Source organism: Colius striatus, unplaced genomic scaffold (assembly GCF_028858725.1).
Source record: "Colius striatus isolate bColStr4 unplaced genomic scaffold, bColStr4.1.hap1 scaffold_114, whole genome shotgun sequence".
Classification (NCBI taxonomy): domain Eukaryota; kingdom Metazoa; phylum Chordata; class Aves; order Coliiformes; family Coliidae; genus Colius; species Colius striatus.
This window is the reverse complement of record NW_026908406.1, coordinates 1-21,868: the sequence shown is the minus strand read 5'-3', so window position 1 is coordinate 21,868 and position 21,868 is coordinate 1. Positions and strand designations below refer to the sequence as shown.

General features: G+C 60.6%; 1 protein-coding gene across 1 annotated transcript in view; it reads left to right on the top strand.

Annotated features, from left to right (window-relative positions):
- Positions 1 to 17,297, top strand: part of LOC133629065 (cyclin-dependent kinase 16-like) — a gene marked incomplete at its 5' end in the record, with an annotated part of 41,648 nt that extends 24,351 nt beyond the window's left edge. Inside the window, 7 exon segments of the mRNA XM_062019697.1 lie at positions 6,588 to 6,693; positions 10,921 to 10,942; positions 10,944 to 10,964; positions 12,629 to 12,719; positions 14,856 to 14,915; positions 15,938 to 15,985; positions 16,330 to 17,297. Of these exon segments, the coding sequence (XP_061875681.1) occupies positions 6,588 to 6,693; positions 10,921 to 10,942; positions 10,944 to 10,964; positions 12,629 to 12,719; positions 14,856 to 14,915; positions 15,938 to 15,975 (338 nt within the window).
- Between the last annotated feature and the right edge of the window lie 4,571 nt (positions 17,298 to 21,868).

The window sequence follows — 21,868 nt, the reverse complement described above, 5'->3', positions numbered from 1 at the left end:
GGTTTGGGGGGGATTTGGGGGGATTTGGGGGGGATTTGGGGGGATTTGGAGCGATTTGGGGGGGATTTGGAGGCAATTTGGGGGGATTTGGGGCGATTTGGAGGCAATTTGGGGGGGATTTGGGGGCGATTTGGGGGTATTTGGGGGGGTTTGGGGGGTTTGGGGGGATTTGGGGGGATATGGGGGGATTTGGGGACAATTTGGGATGAATTTAGGGGGGATTTGGGGGGGATTTGGGGGGGTTTGGGGGGTTTGGGGGGATTTGGGGGGATTGGGGGGGATTTGGGGGCAATTTGGGGGGTTTGGGGGGGTTTGGGGGGGATTTGGGGGGGTTTGGGGATGATTTGGGGGCGATTTGGGGGGGTTGGAGGGATTTGGGGGGCTGTTGGGGCGATTTGGAAGTGATTTGGGGGGGATATGGGGGGATATGGGGGGATTTGGGGGGATATGGGGGGATTTGGAGGGGATATGGGGGGTTTGGGGGCGATTTGGGGGTGATTTGTGGGGGTTTGGGGGGGATTTGGGGGGCTTTGGGGGCAATTTGGAGGGATTTGGGGGGATTTGGGGGGGTTTGGGGGGATTTGGGGAGGATTTGGGGGGATTTGGGGAGGATTTGGGGGGGTTTGGGAGGGATTTGGGGGGTTGGGGGGGATTTGGGGGGGTTTGAGGATGATTTGGGGGCGATTTGGGGGGGTTGGAGGGATTTGGGGGGCTGTTGGGGCGATTTGGAGGTGATTTGGGGGGATATGGGGGGATATGGGGGGATTTGGGGGGATTTGGGGGGGATATGGGAGGATTTGTGGGGGTTTGGGGGGGATTTGGGGGGGTTTGGGGGCGATTTGGGGGCAATTTGGGGGGGTCGGGGGGATTTGGAGGGATTTGGGGGAGATTTGGGGGGATTTGGGGGGATTTGGGGGCAATTTGGAGGGATTTGGGGGGGATTTGGGGGGGTTTGGGGTGATTTGGTGGCAATTTGGGGGTGATTTGGGGGGGTTTGGGGGCGATTTGGGGGGTTGGGGGGGATTTCGGGGGGGTTGGAGGGATTTGGGGGGCTGTTGGGGCGATTTGGAGGCGATTTGGGGGGGATTTGGGGGCGATTTGGGGGGATTTGGGGGGGTTTGGGGGGGATTTGGAGGCAATTTGGGGGGATTTGGGGCGATTTGGAGGCGATTTGGGGGGGATTTGGGGGCGATTTGGGGGGATTTGGGGACAATTTGGGATGAATTTAGGGGGGATTTGGGGGGGATTTGGGGGGGTTTGGGGGGTTTGGGGGATTTGGGGGGATTGGGGGGGATTTGGGGGCAATTTGGGGGGTTTGGGGGGGTTTGGGGGGGATTTGGGGGGGTTTGGGGATGATTTGGGGGCGATTTGGGGGGGTTGGAGGGATTTGGGGGGCTGTTGGGGCGATTTGGAAGTGATTTGGGGGGGATATGGGGGGATATGGGGGGATTTGGGGGGATTTGGGGGGGGTATGGGGGGATTTGGAGGGGATATGGGGGGTTTGGGGGCGATTTGGGGGTGATTTGTGGGGGTTTGGGGGGGATTTGGGGGGCTTTGGGGGCAATTTGGAGGGATTTGGGGGGATTTGGGGGGGTTTGGGGGCAATTTGGGGGGGATTTGGGGGGATTTGGCGAGGTTTGGGGGGATTTGGGGAGGATTTGGGCGGGTTTGGGAGGGATTTGGGGGGATTTGGAGGGATTTGGGGGGGATTTGGGGGGGTTGGGAGGGATTTGGGGGGATTTGGGGGGATTTGGGGGGGTTTGGGGGCGATTTGGGGGGATTTGGGGGGGATTTGGGGGATTTGGGGGGATTTGGTGGGATTTGGGGGGATTTGGGGGGGATTTGGGGATGTTTTGGGGGGTTTGGGGGGATTTGGGGGGATTTGGGGAGGATTTGGGGGGGTTTGGGGGGATTTGGTGGGATTTGGGGGCAATTTGGGAGGATTTGGGGGGATTTGGGGGGGATTTGGGGGCAATTTGGGGGGGATTTGGGGGGTTGGGAGGGATTTGGGGGGATTTGGGGGGATTTGGGGGGGTTTGGGGGGTTTGGGGGGATTTAGGGGGGATTTGGAGGGATTTGGGGGGGAATTGGGGGGGTTGGGAGGGATTTGGGGGGATTTGGGGGGATTTGGGGGGGATTTGGGGGATTTGGAGCGATTTAGGGGGGATTTGGGGGGGATTTGGGGGGATTTGGTGGGATTTGGTGGGATTTGGGGGGGATTTGGGGATGTTTTGGGGGGTTTGAGGGATTTGGGGGGCTGATGGGGCGATTTGGAGGTGATTTGGGGGGGATATGGAGGGATATGGGGGGATTTGGAGGGATTTGGGGGGATTTGGAGGGATTTGGAGCGATTTAGGGGGGATTTGGGGGGATTTGGGGGGGATTTGGGGGGATTTGGGGGGATTTGGTGGGATTTGGGGGGGATTTGGGGATGTTTTGGGGGTTTGGGGGGATTTGGGGGGATTTGGGGGGATTTGGGGGGATTTGGGGGGATTTGGGGCGATTTGGAGGGATTTGGGGAGGTTTGGGGGGGATTTGGAGGCAATTTGGGGGATTTGGGGAGGTTTGGGGGGGATTTGGGGGAGTTTGGAGGGATTTGGGGGTGATTTGGGGGGATTTGGGGGGGATGTGGGGGGATTTGGAGGGATTTGGGGTGATTTGGGGGGATTTGGGGTGGTTTGGGGGGGTTTGGGGAGGATTTGGGGGAGATTTAGGGGGGTATGAGGGGATTTGGGGGCAATTTGGGGGGATTTGGGGGGGTTTGGGGCGATTTGGGGGCAATTTGGAGGGATTTGGGGGGATTTGGGGGGGTTTGGGGGCAATTTCGGGGGGATTTGGGGGGATTTGGGGAGGTTTGGGGGGATTTGGGGGGATTTGGGGAGGATTTGGGGGGGTTTGGGAGGGATTTGGGGGGATTTGGGGGCGATTTGGGGGGATTTGGGGGGATTTGGGGGGGTTTGGGGGGGATTTGGGGGGATTGGGGGGGATTTGGAGGGGATATGGGGCGATTTGGAGGCGATTTGGGGCGATTTGGGGGCGATTTGGGGGGAATTTGGGGGGGATGGAGGGATTTGGGGAGGTTTGGGGGGGTTTGGGGGGATTTGGGGAGGTTTGGGGGGGATTTGGAGGCAATTTGGAGCGATTTGGGGGGATTTGGGGGGATTTGGGGGGATTTGGGGGGGATTTGGAGGGTATTTGGGGGGATTTGGGGGGTTTGGGGGCGATTTGGGGGCATATGGGGGGATATGGGGCTGTTTGGGGATGATTTGGGGGCGATTTGGGGGGATATGGGGGGATTTGGGGGGATTTGGGGGGCAGTTTATGGGGGTTTGGGGGAATTTGGGGGGATTTGGGGGCAATTTGGAGGGATTTGAGGGGGATTTGGAGGCAATTTGGGGGGATTTGAGGGGGATTTGGGGGCGTTTGGAGAGATTTGGGGGTGATTTGGTGGCGATTTGGGGGGGTTTGGGGGATTTGGGGGGATTTGGGGGGTTTGGGGGCGATTTGCGGGGATTTGGGGGGGATTTGGGGGGGATTTGGGAGGGATTTGGGGCGATTTGGGGGGTTTGGAGGGATTTGGGGGGATTTGGGGGGGATTTGGGGAGGTTTGGGGGGACTTGGGGGGGATTTGGGGGGGATTTGGGGAGGTTTGGGGATGATTTGGGGGCGATTTGGGGGGGATTTGGAGGGGATATGGGGGGGTTTGGGGGCGATTTGGGGAGGTTTGGGGGGTTTGGGGGAGTTTGGAGGGATTTGGGGGCGATTTGGGGGGTTTGAGGGCAATTTGGGGGGGTTGGGGGGGTTGGGGGGATTTGGGGGGGTTTGGGGGCGATTTGGGGGGGGTTGGGGAGGTTTGGGGGGGATTTGGGGAGGTTTGAGGGGATTTGGGGGGATTTGGGGGGCAGTTTGGGGGGGTTGGGGGGATTTGGTGAGGTTTGGGGGGATTTGGTGGCAATTTGGGGGTGATTTGGGGGGATTTGGGGGCAATTTGGAGGGATTTGGGGTGGATTTGGGGGGGTTTGGGGGCAATTTGGGGGGGTTGGGGGGATTTCGGGGGGGTTTGGGGGGATTTGGGGGAGATTTAGGGGGGTATGAGGGGATTTGGGGGGGTTTGGGGGGGGTTGGAGGCGATTTGGAGGGATTTGGGGGTTGGGGGGATTTGGAGGGATTTGGGGGCGATTTGGGGGGGATTTGGAGGGGATATGGGGGGGTTTGGGGGCGATTTGGGGAGGTTTGGGGGGTTTGGGGGAGTTTGGAGGGATTTGGGGGTGATTTGGGGGGTTTGGGGGCAATTTGGGGGGGTTGGGGGGGTTGGGGGGATTTGGGGAGGTTTGGGGGGATTTGGGGGGATTTGGGGGGCAGTTTGGGGGGGTTGGGGGGATTTGGTGAGGTTTGGGGGGATTTGGTGGCAATTTGGGGGTGATTTGGGGGGATTTGGGGGCAATTTGGAGGGATTTGGGGGGGATTTGGGGGGGTTTGGGGGCAATTTGGGGGGGTTGGGGGGATTTCGGGGGGGTTGGAGGGATTTGGGGGGCTGTTGGGGCGATTTGGAGGTGATTTGGGGGGATTTGGGGGCGATTTGGGGGGGATATGGGGGGATTTGGGGGGATATGGGGGGATTTGGGGAGGTTTGGGGGGGATTTGGGGGATTTTAGGGGGGTATGAGGGGATTTGGGGGGGTTTGGGGGGGATTTGGGGGAGATTTAGGGGGGTATGAGGGGATTTAGGGGCAACTTGGGGGGGATTTAGAGGGGTTTGGGGGGATTTGGAGGCAATTTGGAGGGATTTGGGGGGTATTTGGGGGGGTTTGGGGGGGTTGGGGGGATTAGGAGGGATTTGGGGGAGATTTGGGGGGGTTTGGAGGGGATTTGGAGGGATTTGGAGGGATTTGGGGGCAATTTGGGGGGTTTGGGGAGGTTTGGGGGGATTTGGGGTGGATATGGGGGGATTTGGGGACAATTTGGAGGGATTTGGGGAGGTTTGGGGGGATTTGGGGGGATTTGGAGGCAATTTGGAGGGATTTGGGGGGTATTTGGGGGGATTTGGGGAGGTTTGGGGAGGTTTGGGGGTGATTTGGGTGAGTTTGGAGGGATTTGGGGGTGATTTGGGGGGCATTTGGGGGGATTGGAGGCGATTTGGGGGGATTTGGGGAGGTTTGAGGGGATTTGGGGGCAGTTTGGGGGGATTTGGGGGGGGTTGGGGGCGATTTGGGGGCGTTCAGGGCTCGCCTGACTCCGCCCCCTCCTTGTCCGTGGCCCCGCCCACTCCCTGCCCCGCCCTTTCTTGCCACGCCCCATTTGGCCACGCCCCTCATTTGCCCCGCCCCCTCCGTTGCTCCGCCCCCTTGTCCCCGCCCCTCATTGGCTCCGCCCTCTCTGACCCCGCCCCCTCATTGACCCCGCCCCTCCCCGACCCCGCCCCCTCATTGACCCCCCGCCCCCTGCCACACCCCTTTGGCCCCGCCCCCTCCTTGGCCCCGCCCCCTCTGGCACTGTCCCTTGGCCCTGTCCCCTCTGACCCCGCCCCCTCCGTGACCACGCCCCCATCTTGCCCCGCCCCCTCATTGACCCCGCCCCCCCTTGGCCCCGCCCCCTCTGGCATCGTCCCATGGCCTTCTCCCCTCTGACCCCGCCCCCTCATTGACCCCACCCCCTCATTGACCCCACCCCCTCATTGGCCACGCCCCTCTGACATCGTCATCTCTGGCCCTCCCCCTCTTGCACCGCCCCCTCCCTGGCCCCGCCCCCTCTGTGTTTCCGCCCCCTCATTGGCCCCGACCCTACATTGGCCCCGCCCCCTCTGGTCCCGCCCCCTCCGTGACCCCGCCTCCTCATTGGTCACGCCCCTCTGACATCACTCTATCTTGCCCCACCCCCTTTGGCCCCGCGCCCTCCTTGGCCCCGCCCCCTCTGGCACCGTCCCTTGGCCCTATCCCCTCTGACCCCGCCCCCTCACTGATCCCGCCCCTCATTGGCCCCACCCTCTCTAACCCCGCCCCCTTTGGCACCGCCCCCTCATTGGCCCCGCCCCCTCCTTGACCCCGCCCCTCTCTGGCCCCCCTTGGCCCCGCCCCCTCATGGACCCGCCCCCTCATTGGCTCCGCCCCTCCTTGTCCTTGGCCCCGCCCCCTCATTGACTCCGCCCCTCCTTGTCCCTGGCCCCGCCCCTCCTTTTCCCTGGCCCCGCCCCTTGTCCCTGGCCCCGCCCCCTCCTTGTCCCTGGCCCCGCCCCTCCCTGTCCTTGGCCCCGCCCCTCCTTGTCCTTGGCCCCGCCCCCTCCCTGTCCTTGGCCCCGCCCCCTCCTTGTCCTTGGCCCCGCCCCTCCCTGTCCCTGGCCACGCCCCTCCTTGTCCCTGGCCACGCCCCTCCTTGTCCTTTCCCCGCCCCCTCATTGGCTCCGCCCCCGTCCCTGGCCCCGTCCCCTCCTTGTTCTTGGCCCCGCCCCTTGTCCTTTGCCCCGCCCCTCCTTGTCCCTGGCCCCGCCCCCTCATTGGCCCCGCCCCCGTCCCTGGCCCCGCCCCTTGTCCTTGGCCCCGCCCCCTCATTGGCTCCGCCCCCTCTGGCCCCGCCCCCTGGCCCCGCCCCCAGGCACCCCGACGGAGCAGACGTGGCCGGGGATCGGCGCCAACGCCGAGTTCCAGTCGCACCAGTATCCCCAGTACCCGGCGCAGGGGCTGCGGCAGCACTGCCCGCGGTGCGGGGGGGCCGCGGCCCTCTGGGGGGGCTCAGACCCGTATTGGGGGGGGCTCAGAGTCATATTGGGGGGGGGTCAGACACATAGTGGGGGGGTCAGACCCATAGTGGGGGGGTCAGAGCCATAGTGGGGGGTCAGAGCCATAGTGGGGGGGTCAGACACATAGTGGGGGGGTCAGACCCATAGTGGGGGGGTCAGACCCATATTGGGGGGTCAGACACATAGTGGGGGGTCAGACACATAGTGGGGGGTCAGACTCATAGTGGGGGGTCAGACACATAGTGGGGGGTCAGACTCATAGTGGGGGGTCAGAGCCATAGTGGGGGGGTCAGAGTCATAGTGGGGGGTCAGAGCCATAGTGGGGGGGTCAGACACATAGTGGGGGGGTCAGACCCATAGTGGGGGGTCAGACCCATAGTGGGGGGGTCAGAGCCATAGTGGGGGGGTCAGACACATAGTGGGGGGGTCACACCCATAGTGGGGGGTCAGAGCCATAGTGGGGGGGTCAGAGTCATAGTGGGGGGTCAGAGCCATAGTGGGGGGGTCAGACACATAGTGGGGGGGTCAGACCCATAGTGGGGGGATCAGACACATAGTGGGGGGTCAGAGTCATATTGGGGGGGTCAGACTCATAGTGGGGGGTCAGACCCATAGTGGGGGGGTCAGACCCATAGTGGGGGGTCAGAGTCATATTGGGGGGGTCAGACCCATAGTGGGGGGGTCAGACCCATAGTGGGGGGGTCAGACTCATAGTGGGGGGTCAGACACATAGTGGGGGGGTCAGAGTCATAGTGGGGGGGTCAGACCCATAGTGGGGGGGTCAGACACATAGTGGGGGGGGTCAGACACATAGTGGGGGGGTCAGACACATAGTGGGGGGTCAGAGTCATATTGGGGGGGTCAGACTCATAGTGGGGGGTCAGACCCATAGTGGGGGGTCAGAGTCATATTGGGGGGGTCAGACCCATAGTGGGGGGTCAGACCCATAGTGGGGGGATCAGACACATAGTGGGGGGGTCAGACCCATAGTGGGGGGGTCAGAGTCATATTGGGGGGGGCTCAGAGTCATTTTGGGAAGGTCAGACCCATAGTGGGGGAGTCAGAGTCATATTGGGGGGGTCAGACCCATAGTGGGGGGTCAGACCCATAGTGGGGGGGTCAGACACATAGTGGGGGGGTCAGACCCATAGTGGGGGGATCAGACCCATAGTGGGGGGGTCAGACACATAGTGGGGGGGTCAGACCCATAGTGGGGGGATCAGACACATAGTGGGGGGTCAGAGTCATATTGGGGGGGTCAGACTCATAGTGGGGGGTCAGACCCATAGTGGGGGGGTCAGACCCATAGTGGGGGGTCAGAGTCATATTGGGGGGGTCAGACCCATAGTGGGGGGGTCAGACCCATAGTGGGGGGGTCAGACTCATAGTGGGGGGTCAGACACATAGTGGGGGGGTCAGAGTCATAGTGGGGGGGTCAGACACATAGTGGGGGGTCAGACACATAGTGGGGGGGGTCAGACACATAGTGGGGGGGTCAGACACATAGTGGGGGGTCAGACCCATAGTGGGGGGGGTCAGACCCATAGTGGGGGGGTCAGACACATAGTGGGGGGGGTCAGACACATAGTGGGGGGGTCAGACACATAGTGGGGGGTCAGAGTCATATTGGGGGGGTCAGACTCATAGTGGGGGGTCAGACCCATAGTGGGGGGTCAGAGTCATATTGGGGGGGTCAGACCCATAGTGGGGGGTCAGACCCATAGTGGGGGGATCAGACACATAGTGGGGGGGTCAGACACATAGTGGGGGGGGTCAGACCCATAGTGGGGGGTCAGACTCATAGTGGGGGGTCAGACCCATAGTGGGGGGGTCAGACTCATAGTGGGGGGTCAGACCCATATTGGGGGGGTCAGAGTCATAGTGGGGGGGTCAGACCCATAGTGGGGGGGTCAGACTCATAGTGGGGGGGTCAGACTCATAGTGGGGGGGTCAGACCCATAGTGGGGGGGTCAGACACATAGTGGGGGGGTCAGACACATAGTGGGGGGTCAGACCCATAGTGGGGGGGTCAGACCCATAGTGGGGGGTCAGACCCATAGTGGGGGGGTCAGACACATAGTGGGGGGGGCTCAGACACATAGTGGGGGGTCAGACCCATAGTGGGGGGTCAGACACATATTGGGGGGGTCAGACCCATAGTGGGGGGGTCAGAGTCATAGTGGGGGGGTCAGACCCATAGTGGGGGGGTCAGAGTCATAGTGGGGGGGTCAGACCCATAGTGGGGGGGTCAGACTCATAGTGGGGGGGTCAGACTCATAGTGGGGGGGGTCAGACCCATAGTGGGGGGGTCAGACCCATAGTGGGGGGGGTCAGACCCATAGTGGGGGGTCACACCCATAGTGGGGGGGTCAGACCCATAGTGGGGGGGTCAGAGTCATATTGGGGGGCTCAGACCCATAGTGGGGGGGTCAGACCCATAGTGGGGGGGTCAGACTCATAGTGGGGGGTCAGACACATATTGGGGGGGTCAGACCCATAGTGGGGGGGTCAGACTCATAGTGGGGGGTCAGAACCCATAGTGGGGGGGGTCAGACCCATAGTGGGGGGCTCAGACCCATAGTGGGGGGGGTCAGACTCATAGTGGGGGGTCAGACCCATAGTGGGGGGTCAGACCCATAGTGGGGGGGGGTCAGAGTCATATTGGGGGGGTCAGACCCATAGTGGGGGGGTCAGACTCATAGTGGGGGGGTCAGACACATAGTGGGGGGGTCAGACCCATAGTGGGGGGGGGTCAGACACATAGTGGGGGGGTCAGACCCATAGTGGGGGGGGTCAGACTCATAGTGGGGGGTCAGACTCATAGTGGGGGGTCGGACCCATAGTGGGGGGTCAGACTCATATTGGGGGGGTCTCTGCCCCATAGTGGGGGGGTCTCTGCCCCATAGTGGGGGGGTCAGACCCATAGTGGGGGGGTCTCAGAGCCATTTTGGGGGGGTCAGACACATAGTGGGGGGTCAGACCCATAGTGGGGGGGTCAGACACATAGTGGGGGGGTCAGACCCATAGTGGGGGGTCAGACCCATAGTGGGGGGGTCAGACACATAGTGGGGGGCTCAGACCCATAGTGGGGGGGGTCAGACTCATAGTGGGGGGTCAGACACATAGTGGGGGGGTCACACCCATAGTGGGGGGGTCAGACACATAGTGGGGGGTCAGACTCATATTGGGGGGGTCTCTGCCCCATAGTGGGGGGGTCTCTGCCCCATAGTGGGGGGGTCAGACCCATAGTGGGGGGGGTCTCAGAGCCATTTTGGGGGGGTCAGACACATATTGGGGGCTCAGACCCATAGTGGGGGGGGTCAGAGTCATAGTGGGGGGTCAGACCCATAGTGGGGGGGTCAGACTCATAGTGGGGGGCTCAGAGCCATTTGGGGGGGGCAGACACATAGTGGGGGGGTCAGACCCATATTGGAGGGTGTCTCTGCCCCATAGTGGGGGGCTCAGACCCATATTGGGGGGCTCAGACCCATAGTGGGGGGTGTCTCTGCCCCATAGTGGGGGGGTCAGACCCATATTGGAGGGCTCAGACCCATATTGGGGGGGTGTCTCTGCCCCATAGTGGGGGGCTCAGACCCATAGTGGGGGGTCAGACACATAGTGGGGGGGTCAGACACATAGTGGGGGGGGTCAGACACATAGTGGGGGGGGGTCAGACCCATAGTGGGGGGGTCAGACTCATATTGGGGGGGTCTCTGCCCCATAGTGGGGGGGTCTCTGCCCCATAGTGGGGGGGGTCAGACCCATAGCGGGGGGGTCTCAGAGCCATTTTGGGGGGGTCAGACACATATTGGGGGCTCAGACCCATAGTGGGGGGGGCTCAGAGTCATAGTGGGGGGTCAGACCCATAGTGGGGGGTCAGACTCATAGTGGGGGGGGTCAGACACATAGTGGGGGGTCAGACACATATTGGGGGGGTCAGACCCATAGTGGGGGGGTCAGACTCATAGTGGGGGGGTCAGACCCATAGTGGGGGGGTCTCTGCCCCATAGTGGGGGGGGGGTCAGACCCATAGTGGGGGGGGTCAGACCCATATTGGGGGGCTCAGACCCATATTGGGGGGGTCTCTGCCCCATAGTGGGGGGGTCAGACCCATATTGGGGGGTGTCTCTGCCCCATGGGAGGGGTCTGAGCCCCCCACTTCTCCATCCCCCCCCCCCCCCCCCCCAGCCTAGACCAGGACGGCGCCGACCCTCTTGGGGCAGCTGCTGCAGGTGAGTGCGGAGGGGGCGTGGCCAGGACAAGACACGCCCCCATAGCGCTTGACCACGCCCCTTTCCCCCCTTTGACCACGCACCCTTCCCGGTTGACCACGCCTCCTTCCCATTGGCCACGCCCCCTCCCCTTTGGCCACGCCCCTTCCCTTTGGCCACGCCCCTTCCCTTTGGCCACGCCCCTCCCCTCTGGCCAGCCCCCTTCCTGGTTGACCACGCCCCCTTCCCCTCTGGCCACGCCCCCTTCCCGGTTGACCACGCCTCCTTCCCATTGGCCACGCCCCCTCCCATTTGGCCACGCCCCCTCCCATTCAGGGTGATTGGGGGTGGGAAGGGGGGTCCCCAAATGCATTTTGGGGGGGGTTTGGGGGGATGGGAGTGGGCATAGATGGGGGCGTGTCCACCCTAAGCCCCGCCCCTCCCCTTTGGCCACGCCCCCTCCCCTTTGGCCACGCCCCCTCCCACTCAGGGCGATTGGGGGTGGGAAGGGGGGTCCCCAACCCCCCTCCACGATGCATTTTGGGGGGGTCGGGGGAGGATATGAGGGGGCGTGTCCACCCTAAGCCCCGCCCCCTCCCCTTTGGCCACGCCCCCTCCCACTCGGGGTGATTGGGGGTGGGAAGGGGGGTCCCCAAATGCATTTTGGGGGGGGGGTTTGGGGGGGTGTGGGTGGGGATAGAAGGGGCGTGTCCACCCTAAGCCCCTCCCCCTCCCCTTTGGCCACGCCCCCTCCCCTTTGACCACGCCCCCTCCCCCTGTGGGTGTTGGGGATGGGAAGGGGGGGTCCCCAAATGCATTTTGGGGGGGGGTTGGGGAGGGGTTTGGGGAGTGGGGGTTGGGATAGAAGGGGCGTGTCCACCCTAAGCCCCTCCCCCTCCCCTTTGGCCACGCCCCCTCCCACTCAGGGCGATTGGGGGTGGGAAGGGGGGTCCCCAACCCCCCTCCACGATGCATTTTGGGGGGGTCGGGGGAGGATATGAGGGGGGCGTGTCCACCCTAAGCCCCGCCCCTCCCCTTTGGCCACGCCCCCTCCCACTCAGGGCGATTGGGGGTGGGAAGGGGGGGTCCCCAAATGCATTTTGGGGGGGGGGTTTGGGGGGGTGTGGGTGGGGATAGAAGGGGCGTGTCCACCCTAAGCCCCTCCCCCTCCCCTTTGGCCACGCCCCCTCCCACTCAGGGTGATTGGGGGTGGGAAGGGGGGGTCCCCAACCCCCCTCCACGATGCATTTTGGGCGGGTGGGGGTGGGGATAGAAGGGGCGTGTCCACCCTAAGCCCCGCCCCTCCCCTTTGGCCACACCCCCTCCCACTCAGGGGTGTTGGGCATGGGAGGGGGGGGTCCCCAAATGCATTTTGGGGGGGGGTTTGGGGGGGTGGGGGTTGGGATAGAAGGGGGCGTGTCCACCCTAAGCCCCTCCCCCTCCCCTTTGGCCACGCCCCCTCCCACTCAGGGCGATTGGGGATGGGAGTGGGGGTCCCCAACCCCCCTCCACGATGCATTTTGGGGGGGTCGGGGGAGGATATGAGGGGGCGTGTCCTCCCTAAGCCCCGCCCCCTCCCCTTTGGCCACGCCCCCTCCCACCCAGGGCGATTGGGGGTGGGGAGGGGGGTCCCCAAACGCATTTTGGGGGGCGGGCGATGCCCACCCGGGGCGGGGCTCGTGCAGTTCGAGGGCCGGCGGCGGGTGGCGGCGGCAGCGGCCATGGCTCATCCCTTCTTCTGCGGGCTCGGGCCCCGCGTCAGCGCCCTGCCCGACAGTGAGCGGGGCTTAAGGGGGCGGGGCCTAAGGGGGCGGGGCCTGAGGGAGTCTGGGTTTCAGGGGCGGGGCTTAAATGGGGCGGGGTTTAAAGTCGCGGGGTTTAAATGGGGAGGGGACTGGGATTAAGGGGACGGGGCCTGAGGTGGCGGGGCTTAAGGGGGGCTGGGCTTAAGGGGGCTGGGCTTAGAGGGATGGGGTTTGAATGGGCGGGGTTTAAATAGGGAGGGGGCTTGGGGCGGGGCTTAGAGGGGCGGGGCTTAGAGTGGTGGGTCTCTAAGGGGCAAAGCCTAAGGGGGCGGGGCTTAGAGGGGCGGGGCTTAAACGAGGAGGGGCTGGGGTGGGGATTAAGGGGCGGGGTTTAAATGGGGAGGGGGTTGGGATGGGGATTAAGGGGCGGGGATTAAGGAGGCGTGGTTTAAAGGGGCGGGGCATAAGGGGGTGGTGCTTAGAGGGGCGGGGCTGAAATGGGGAGGGACTGAGGCGGGGATTAAGGGGCGGGGCTTAGAGGGGGTGGAGCTTAAATGGGCGGGGTTTAAATGGGGAGGGGGGTTGGGGACTGGGATTAAGGGGCGGGGTTTAAAGGGGTGGGGCTTAAATGGGGAGGGGGCTGGGGGAGGGGATTAAGGGGCAGGTCTTAAGGGGGCGGGGTTTAAATGGGGAGAGGGCTTGGGGCGGGGATTAAGGGGCGGGGCTTTTAGGGGCGGAGCTTAGGGGGCGGGGATTAAATGAGGAGGGGGTTTAAATGGGGAGGGGGCTTGGGGCGGGGCTTAGAGGGGTGGGGTTTAAATGGGCAGGGCTTAAATGGGGAGGGGGCTGGGGCGGGGATTAAGGGGCGGGGTTTAAAGGGGCGGGGTTTAAAGGGGCGGAGTTTAAATAGGGAGGGGGCTGGGGCGGAGATTAAGGGGTGGGGCTTAGAGTGGCGGGGCTTTAAAGGGCGGGGCCTAAGGGGGCGGGGCTTAAAGGGGCGGGGTTAAATGGGGAGGGGGGCTGGGTGGGGCTTAGGGAGGCGGAACTTAAATGGGGAGGGGGCTAAAGGGGCGGGTCTTAGACGGGCGGGGTTTAAAGGGGTAGTTTTTAAATGGGGAGAGGGCTGGGGTGGGGATTAAGGGGTGGGGCTTAGAGGGGCTGGAGGCGGGGCTTAGAGGGGTGGGGACTTAAGAGGGCGGGGTTTAAAGGGGCGGGGCTTAAACGAGGAGGGGCTGGGGTGGGGATTAAGGGGCGGGGCTTAGAGGGGCGGGGTTTAAATGGGGAGGGAGGTAGGGCAGGGATTAAGGGGCTGGGCTTAGAGGGGCAAGGGTTAAATGGGGAGGGGGCTGGGGGCGGGGGCTTAAGGGGGAGGGGCTTAAGGGGGCGGGGTTTAAATGGGGAGGGGGCTTGGGGTGGGGATTGAGGGGCGGGGCTTAAATGGGGAGGGGGCTGGGGATTAAGGGGGCGGGGTTAAAGGGGCGGGGTTTAAATGGGGAGGGGCTGGGGCGGGGATTAAGGGGAGGGGCTTAAAGGGGGGCTTAAACGGGGAGGAGTCTGGGGCGAGGCTTAAAGGGGCGGGGGTTAGAGGGGCGGGGCTTAAATGAGGAGGGGGCTGGGACGGGGATTAAGGGGCGGGGCTTAGAGGGGGTGGGGCTTAAAGGGACCAGGTTTAAATGGGGAGGGGGCCTTGGGGGCTCGGATTAAGGGGCGGGGCTTAAGGGGCGGGGCTTAAAGGGGCGGGGCTTAAATGGGGAGGGGCTGGGGCGGGGATTAAGGGGCGGGGCTTAAATGGGCGGGGCTTAAATGGGGAGGGGGCTGGGGGCGGGGATTAAGGGGGCTTGGCTTAGAGGGGGTGGGGCTTAAATGGGGAGGGGGTTTGGGTTGAGGGTTAAGGGGGATGGGCCTAACGGGGCGGGGCTTATAGGGGCGGGGTTTAAAGGGGCGGGGTTTAAATGGGGAGCGGGCTGGGGCGGGGCTTAAAGAGGGCGGGGCTTAAAGGGGGTGGAGCTTAGAGGGGCGGGGCTCTGAGGTCGGAGCCTATTGGTGGGAGGCGCTTTGGGGCGGGGCTTCGCTGAAAAGGGGGCGGGTCTATGCAAATCACAAGGGCTCGGTGGGCGGGGCTTATCTTGGCCACGCCCCCTGTGACGTCACTCACTCCCCCCCCCAGCCACGTCAATCTTTGCCCTGAAGGAGATTCAGCTGCAGAAGGACCCAGCACCCCCCTCGGGTCAGCCCCTGCACCCCCAAATCTGGGCGTGACCCCCACCCCAACCCCGCCCCCACACCCCCAACCCCCCCAAAAACCCAGAGGGGGACCCCAAAAACCAGCCCCTGCCACCAAATCCAGCCCCACCCCCCCCCAAAACCAGCCCCTCCACCCTCCTCTTGTTGCTCAGAATCAAAGTGGGGACCCCCCCACCCCCAAAATCTGGGGGTGACCCCCCACCCCAACCCCTCCCCCACACCCCCAACCCCCCAAAAACCCAGAGGGGGACCCCAAAAACCCAGCCCCTGCCCCCCAAAACCAGCCCCACCCCCCCAAAACCAGCCCCTGTCCCCCAAATCCAGCCCCTCCACCCTCCTCTTGTTGCTCAGAAGCAAAGTGGGGACCCCCCCACCCCCAAAATCTGGGGGTGACCCCCACCCCAACCCCTCCCCCACACCCCAGGACCCCCCAAAAACTCGAAGGGGACCCCCAAAACCAGCCCCTGCCCCCCAAATCCAGCCCCTGCCCCCCCAAATCCAGCCCCTCCACCCTCCTCTTGTTGCTCAGAATCAAAGTGGGGACCCCCCCACCCCCAAAATCTGGGGGTGACCCCCACCCCAACCCCTCCCCCACACCCCCAACCCCCCAAAAACCCAGAGGGGGACCCCAAAAACCAGCCCCTGCCCCCCAAAACCAGCCCCTGCCCCCCAAATCCAGCCCCTCCACCCTCCTCTTGTTGCTCAGAATCAAAGTGGGGACCCCCCCACCCCCAAAATCTGGGGGTGACCCCCACCCCAACCCCTCCCCCACACCCCAGGACCCCCCAAAAACCCAGAGGGGGACCCCAAAAACTAGCCCCTGCCCCCCAAAACCAGCCCCACCCCCCCAAAACCAGCCCCTCCACCCCCCTCTTGTTGCTCAGAATCAAAGTGGGGACCCCCCCACCCCCCAAAATCTGGGGGTGACCCTAATTTATGGGGGTCTCCCCCACTTTTTGGGGGTCCCCCCCCTTCCCCCTAACCCCTCCCTTCCCCCCCCCCCAGGTTCTTCAGCCTTTCAGGTGCTCGACACTGAGTTCTGACAGAGGCCAGGTGAGCCCCCCCCCCCCCCAAAATGAGGGAGACCCCCCTAAAAATAGGGGGTGCAGCCCCCCCAAACCCTCCCCATGAAAGAAAGGGGTGAATCCCCCCCCCTAAACAGCAGGGGAACCCCCCTAAAATAGAGGGAACCCCCCCAAACCTGAGCCCCCTCCCCTATCCCAAGTGGGGGGGGGATCCCCTATAATTTGGGGGGGATCCCCAAAGTGGGGTGGCCCCCCCCCAAAAAAGGGGGTGAGGGTGATTTGGAGGGGGGGGTGTGATTTTGGGGGGGGTTATGTGTTTAATTTGGGGTGCTCTCCCCCCCCCCCTCATTTAACCCTTTGCTCCCCCCACAGGCTGCTGCTGCCACACCCCCCAAATTTGGGGGGGCTGGGGGAGGAGATGGAGAGAAAAGGGGGTGCCCCCCCCCCCCAAACTGGAAGAGGAGACACCCCCAAACTGGGAGAAGGACAAACAAACCCTCCCCCAAAGTTGGGGTGAGGAGGAAGGGGAGATGAAGGACCCCAAACTCCACCAAGAGGGGCAAAGCCCTGGACTAGGGGGGGGGGGGATCCCCCAAAACTTGGCCCCTCCCCCTCCCCAGCTGCTGGATTTTGGGGTGAGGGGGGGTCCATCAGACCCCCCTCAACTTGTTTGGGGGGGGTGACATGGATTTTGGGGGTCTCTTCCCCCCCCCCAAAGTGCCATCGAGCTTTATTTTTGCAAGAGTTTAAAGCAGAGTCTGTATTGGCCCCTCCCCCACCCCCAGGGGGCGGGGCTTGTGGAGGGGCGGGGCCATGGGAGCCTTTGGAGTTATTACCCTGGGGTTAATCTGGGGTTAAGTGGGTTAATCAAGGGTTAATCTGGGTTTAATTGGGGTTAATCCGGGGTTACGTGGGTTAATCAAGGGTTAATCCGGGTTTAATTGGGTTAATCTGAGGTTAATCTGGTGTTAAGTGGGTTAATCTGGGGTTAATTTGGGTTAATATGAGGTTAATATGGGGTTAAGTGGGTTAATCAAGGCTTAATCTGAGGTTACTTGGGGTTAATATGGGGTTAAGTGGGTTAATCAAGGGTTAATCTAGGGTTAATTGGGGTTAATATGGGGTTAAGTGGGTTAATCAACGGTTAATCCGGGTTTAATTGGGTTAATCTGAGGTTAATCTGGTATTAAGTGGGTTAATCTGGCATTAAGTGAGTTAATCTGAGGTTAATTGGGGTTAATATGAGGTTAATATGGGGTTAAATTGGTTAATCAAGGGTTAATCCGGGGTTGAGTGGGTTAATCAAGGCTTAATCTGAGGTTACTTGGGGTTAATCTGGGGTTAAGTGGGTTAATATGGGGTTATTTGGGGTTAATTGGGGTTAATCCAGGGTTAATCTGGGGTTTCTTTGGGTTAATTGGGGTTAATATGAGGTTAATCCGGGGTTAAGTGGGTTAATCAAGGGTTAATTTGGGGTTAAGTGGGTTAATCAAGGGTTAATCCGGGGTTACTTGGGGTTAATCTGGGGTTATTTGGGGTTAATTGGGGTTAATCCAGGGTTAATATGGGGTTACTTGGGGTTAATCTGGGGTTAAGTGGGTTGATCTGGGGTTAATTGGGGTTAATATGAGGTTAATCCGGGGTTAAGTGGGTTAATCAAGGGTTAATCTGGGTTTAATTGGGGTTAATCTGGCATTAAGTGGGTTAATATGGGGTTACTAGGGGTTAATCTGGGGTTAAGTGGGTTAATCTGGGGTTACTTGGGGTTAATCTGAGGTTAATCCGGGGTTAAGTGGGTTAATCAAGGGTTAATCTGGGTTTAATTGGGTTAATCTGAGGTTAATCTGGTATTAAGTGGGTTAATCTGGGGTTAAGTGGGTTAATATGAGGTTACTATAGGGTTAAGTGGGTTAATCAAGGCTTAATCCGAGGTTACTTGGGGTTAATATGGGGTTAAGTGGGTTAATCAAGGGTTAATCTAGGGTTAATTGGGGTTAATATGGGGTTAAGTGGGTTAATCAACGGTTAATCCGGGTTTAATTGGGTTAATCTGAGGTTAATCTGGTATTAAGTGGGTTAATCTGGCATTAAGTGAGTTAATCTGGGGTTAATTGGGGTTAATATGAGATTAATATGGGGTTAAGTGGGTTAATCAAGGGTTAATCCGAGGTTAAGTGGGTTAATCAAGGGTTAATCCGAGGTTAATTGGGGTTAATCTGGGGTTAAGTGGGTTAATCTGGGGTTATTTGGGGTTAATTGGGGTTAATCCAGGGTTAATCCGGGGTTAAGTGGGTTAATCAAGGGTTAATCTGGGGTTAAGTGGGTTAATCAAGGGTTAATCTGGGGTTACTTGGGGTTAATCTGGGGTTAAGTGGGTTAATCTGGGGTTATTTGGGGTTAATTGGGGTTAATCCAGGGTTAATATGGGGTTACTTGGGGTTAATTGGGGTTAATCTGGGGTTAAGTGAGTTCATCAAGGATTAATCTAGGGTTACTTGGGGTTAATTGGGTTAATCTGAGGTTAATCCAGAGTTAAGTGGGTTAATCAAGGGTTAATCCGGGGTTACTTGGGGTTAATCTGGGGTTAAGTGGGTTAATCTGGGGGTTAATTGGGGTTAATCCAGGGTTAATATGGGGTTACTTGGGGTTAATTGGAGTTAATCCAGGGTTAAGTGAGTTCATCAAGGATTAATCTAGGGTTACTTGGGGTTAATTGGGTTAATCTGAGGTTAATCCAGAGTTAAGTGGGTTAATCAAGGGTTAATCTGGGGTTACTGAGGGTTAATTGGGGTTAATCTGAGGTTAATCCAGGATTAAGTGGGTTAATCAAGGGTTAATCCGAGGTTAATTGGGGTTAATCCAGGGTTAAGTGGGTTAATATGGGGTTACTTGGGGTTAATTGGGGTTAATCCAGGGTTAAGTTACTCTCCTCTCTCCCATGCTTACTCCCACTTTACTCCAAGCTTACTCCTCTCTCCCTGGGGGTTTACTCTCAGGTTACTCCCACTTTACTCCAAGGTTACTCTGAGCTTACTTCTCTCTCCCCTGGGGGTTTACTCTGTGGTTAGTCTCACTTTACTCCAAGGTTACTTCAAGGTTACTCCTCTCTCCCCCATGGTTACTCACCCTTTACTCCAAGGTTACTCCTCTCTCCCCTGGGGGTTTACTCTGAGGTTACTCTCACTTTACTCCAAGGTTACTCTGGGTTTACTCCCCTCTTCCTGTGGTTACTCCCACTTTACTCCAAGCTTACTCCAAGGTTACTCTGAGCTTGCTCCTCTCTCCCCTGGCATTTACTCTGAGGTTACTCCACTTTACTCCAAGGTTCCTCTGGGGTTACTCCCACTTGACCCAAAGGTTACTCCAGGGTTACTCCTCTCTCCCCCATGGTTACTCCTACTTTACCCCAAGGTTACTCTGGGTTTACTCTCCTCTCTCTGTGGTTACTCCCACTTTACTCCAAGGTTATTCAGAGCTTACTCCTCTCTCCCCTGGGGGTTTACTCTGGGGTTACTCCCACTTCACCCAAAGGTTACTCCAGGCTTACTCTCTTCTCCCCCATGGTTACTCCCAGATATAGTCTGGGTTTACTCTTCTCTCCCTGTGGTTATTCCCACGTTACTCCAAGGTTACTCTGAGCTTACTCCTCTCTGCCTTGGGGGTTTACTCTGAGGTTACTCCCACTTCACTCCAAGGTTACTCTCCTCTCTCCCATGGTTACTCCCACTTTACTCCAAGGTTACTTTCCTCTCCCCCATGGTTACTCCCACTTTACTCCAAGGTTACTCTGAGCTTGTTCCTCTCTCCCCTGGGGGTTTACTCTGAGATTACTCCCACTTTACTCCAAGGTTACTCCTCTCTCCCCTGGGGGTTTACTCCCACTTTACTCCAAAGTTACTCTGTGGTTACTCCCAATTTACTCCAAGGTTACTCCTCTCTCCCCTGGGGGTTTACTCTGTGGTTACTCCCACTTCAGTCCAAGGTTACTCCAAAGTTACTTTCCTCTCTCCCATGGTTACTCCCACTTTACTCCAAGGTTACTCCTCTCTCCCCTGGGAGTTTACTGTGAGGTTACTCCCACTTTACTCCAAGACTACTCCTCTCTCCCCTGGGGGTTTACTCCCACTTTACTCCAAGGTTACTCTGTGGTTACTCCCACTTTACTCCAAGGTTGCTCCTCTCTCCCCTGGGGTTTACTCTGAGGTTACTCCCACTTCACTCCAAGCTTACTCTGAGGTTACTTCTCTCTCTCCCATGGTTACTCCCACTTTACTCCAAGGTTACTCTGAGCTTACTCCTCCCTCCCCTGGGGGTTTACTCTGAGATTACTCCCACTTTACTCCAAGGTTACTCCTATTTCCCCCATGGTTACTCTCACTTTACTCCAAGGTTACTCCTCTCTCCCCTGGGGGTTTACTCCAAGGTTACTCCCACTTCACCCAAAGGTTACTTCAAGGTTACTCCTCTCTCCCCCAGGGTTACTCCCACTTTACTCCAAGGTTACTCAGAGCTTACTCCTCTCTCCCCTGGGGGGTTTACTCCCACTTCACCCAAAGGTTACTCCAAGGTTACTCCATGGTTACTCTCCTCTCCCCCATGGTTACTCCCAGTTTACTCTTGTCTCCCTGTAGTTACTCCCACTTTACTCCAAGGTTACTCCTCCTCTGGGGGTTTACTCTGAGGTTACTCCCACTTTACTCCAAGGTCACTCTGGGTTTACTCCCCTCTCCCTGTGGTTACTCCCACTTTACTCCAAGGTTACTCCAAGGCTCCTCACCCCCCTCCCAACCCCTCAGATGCCTCCAGGGGGCTCCTCCCAACCCCTTTTCCCCCCTTTACCCCTCCCCAGCCTGTGCAGCACCCCCCTCCCCCCCTCCCCCATCTCCCCTCCCCCTTTACTCCGGGTTTACACCACTTCTACTCCGGATTCACTCCAGATTCGCTCCCCTTTGCCTCAGGATCGTGCCCCTCCCTCCCCAATTTCCGCCCCTCCCCCATTGCCCTGCGTGTAAATATGTAAATAAGGGGGGCGGGGCCTCTTTTTGGCCCCTCCCACCGCCACCCCAAAGTTGGGGGGGGGGGTTGAGCCCCCCCTTTAGTGCCTGGGGGGGGGGGGGGCACCCCCAAAGTGGGCGGGGCTTGGGGGGGATGGGGATCCCCCCCTCCCAAAAGTGACCCCTCCCAAAAAGGGGGGGGGGAGGGGAGATGGGGGAGGGGCGTTTCGGACGGGCCCATTAAAGCCTCGCTGAGACGCACGTGTGTGACCCCTCCGTGACCCCCCCTGAGCCCCCCAAAACCGCGTCTCCCCCCCTCCCCCCCCCACAGACACCCCAAAACTCACCCGCCCCTCCCCTTCCCCCCCCCCCCAATCGGAATGGTTCGTCCCGCGGCTCAGCGCCAAGGGGGGGATCAGCCAATGGGGAGGCTCGCTGTGGGTCACGTGGGATGGCGGTAGCCAATGGGGTGGCGAGGGGGGGCGTGGCTTGAGCGCGGAGCCGCTGCGGGTGAGTCGCGGCCGCCGCTTCTGTCGCGATAGTCGCGGGGAGGGGGGGGGGGAGGGCTCTGAGGCGTCGTGTGTGTGTGTCCCCCCCCTCCCACGTTGGGGGGGCTCTCCCCGTCGGGCGCGTGGCGGGGGCGGCACTTCCGGGTTGGAGCACGTGGCCCGTGACGTCACGAGGGGGGTTTGGGGGGCCCTGAGGGGGTTTGGGGGGGCTGGGGGGGGCTGAAGGGGTTTGGGGGGGCCCTGAGGGGGTTTGGAGGGGCCCTGAGGGGGTTTGGGGGGGCTGGGGGGGGCTGAAGGGGTTTGGGGGGGCCCTGAGGGGGTTTAGAGGGTCCTAAAGGGGTTTGGGGGGGTCCTGAGGGGGGTTGGGGGGTCCTAAAGGGGTTTGGGGGGTCCTGAGGGAGTTTAGGA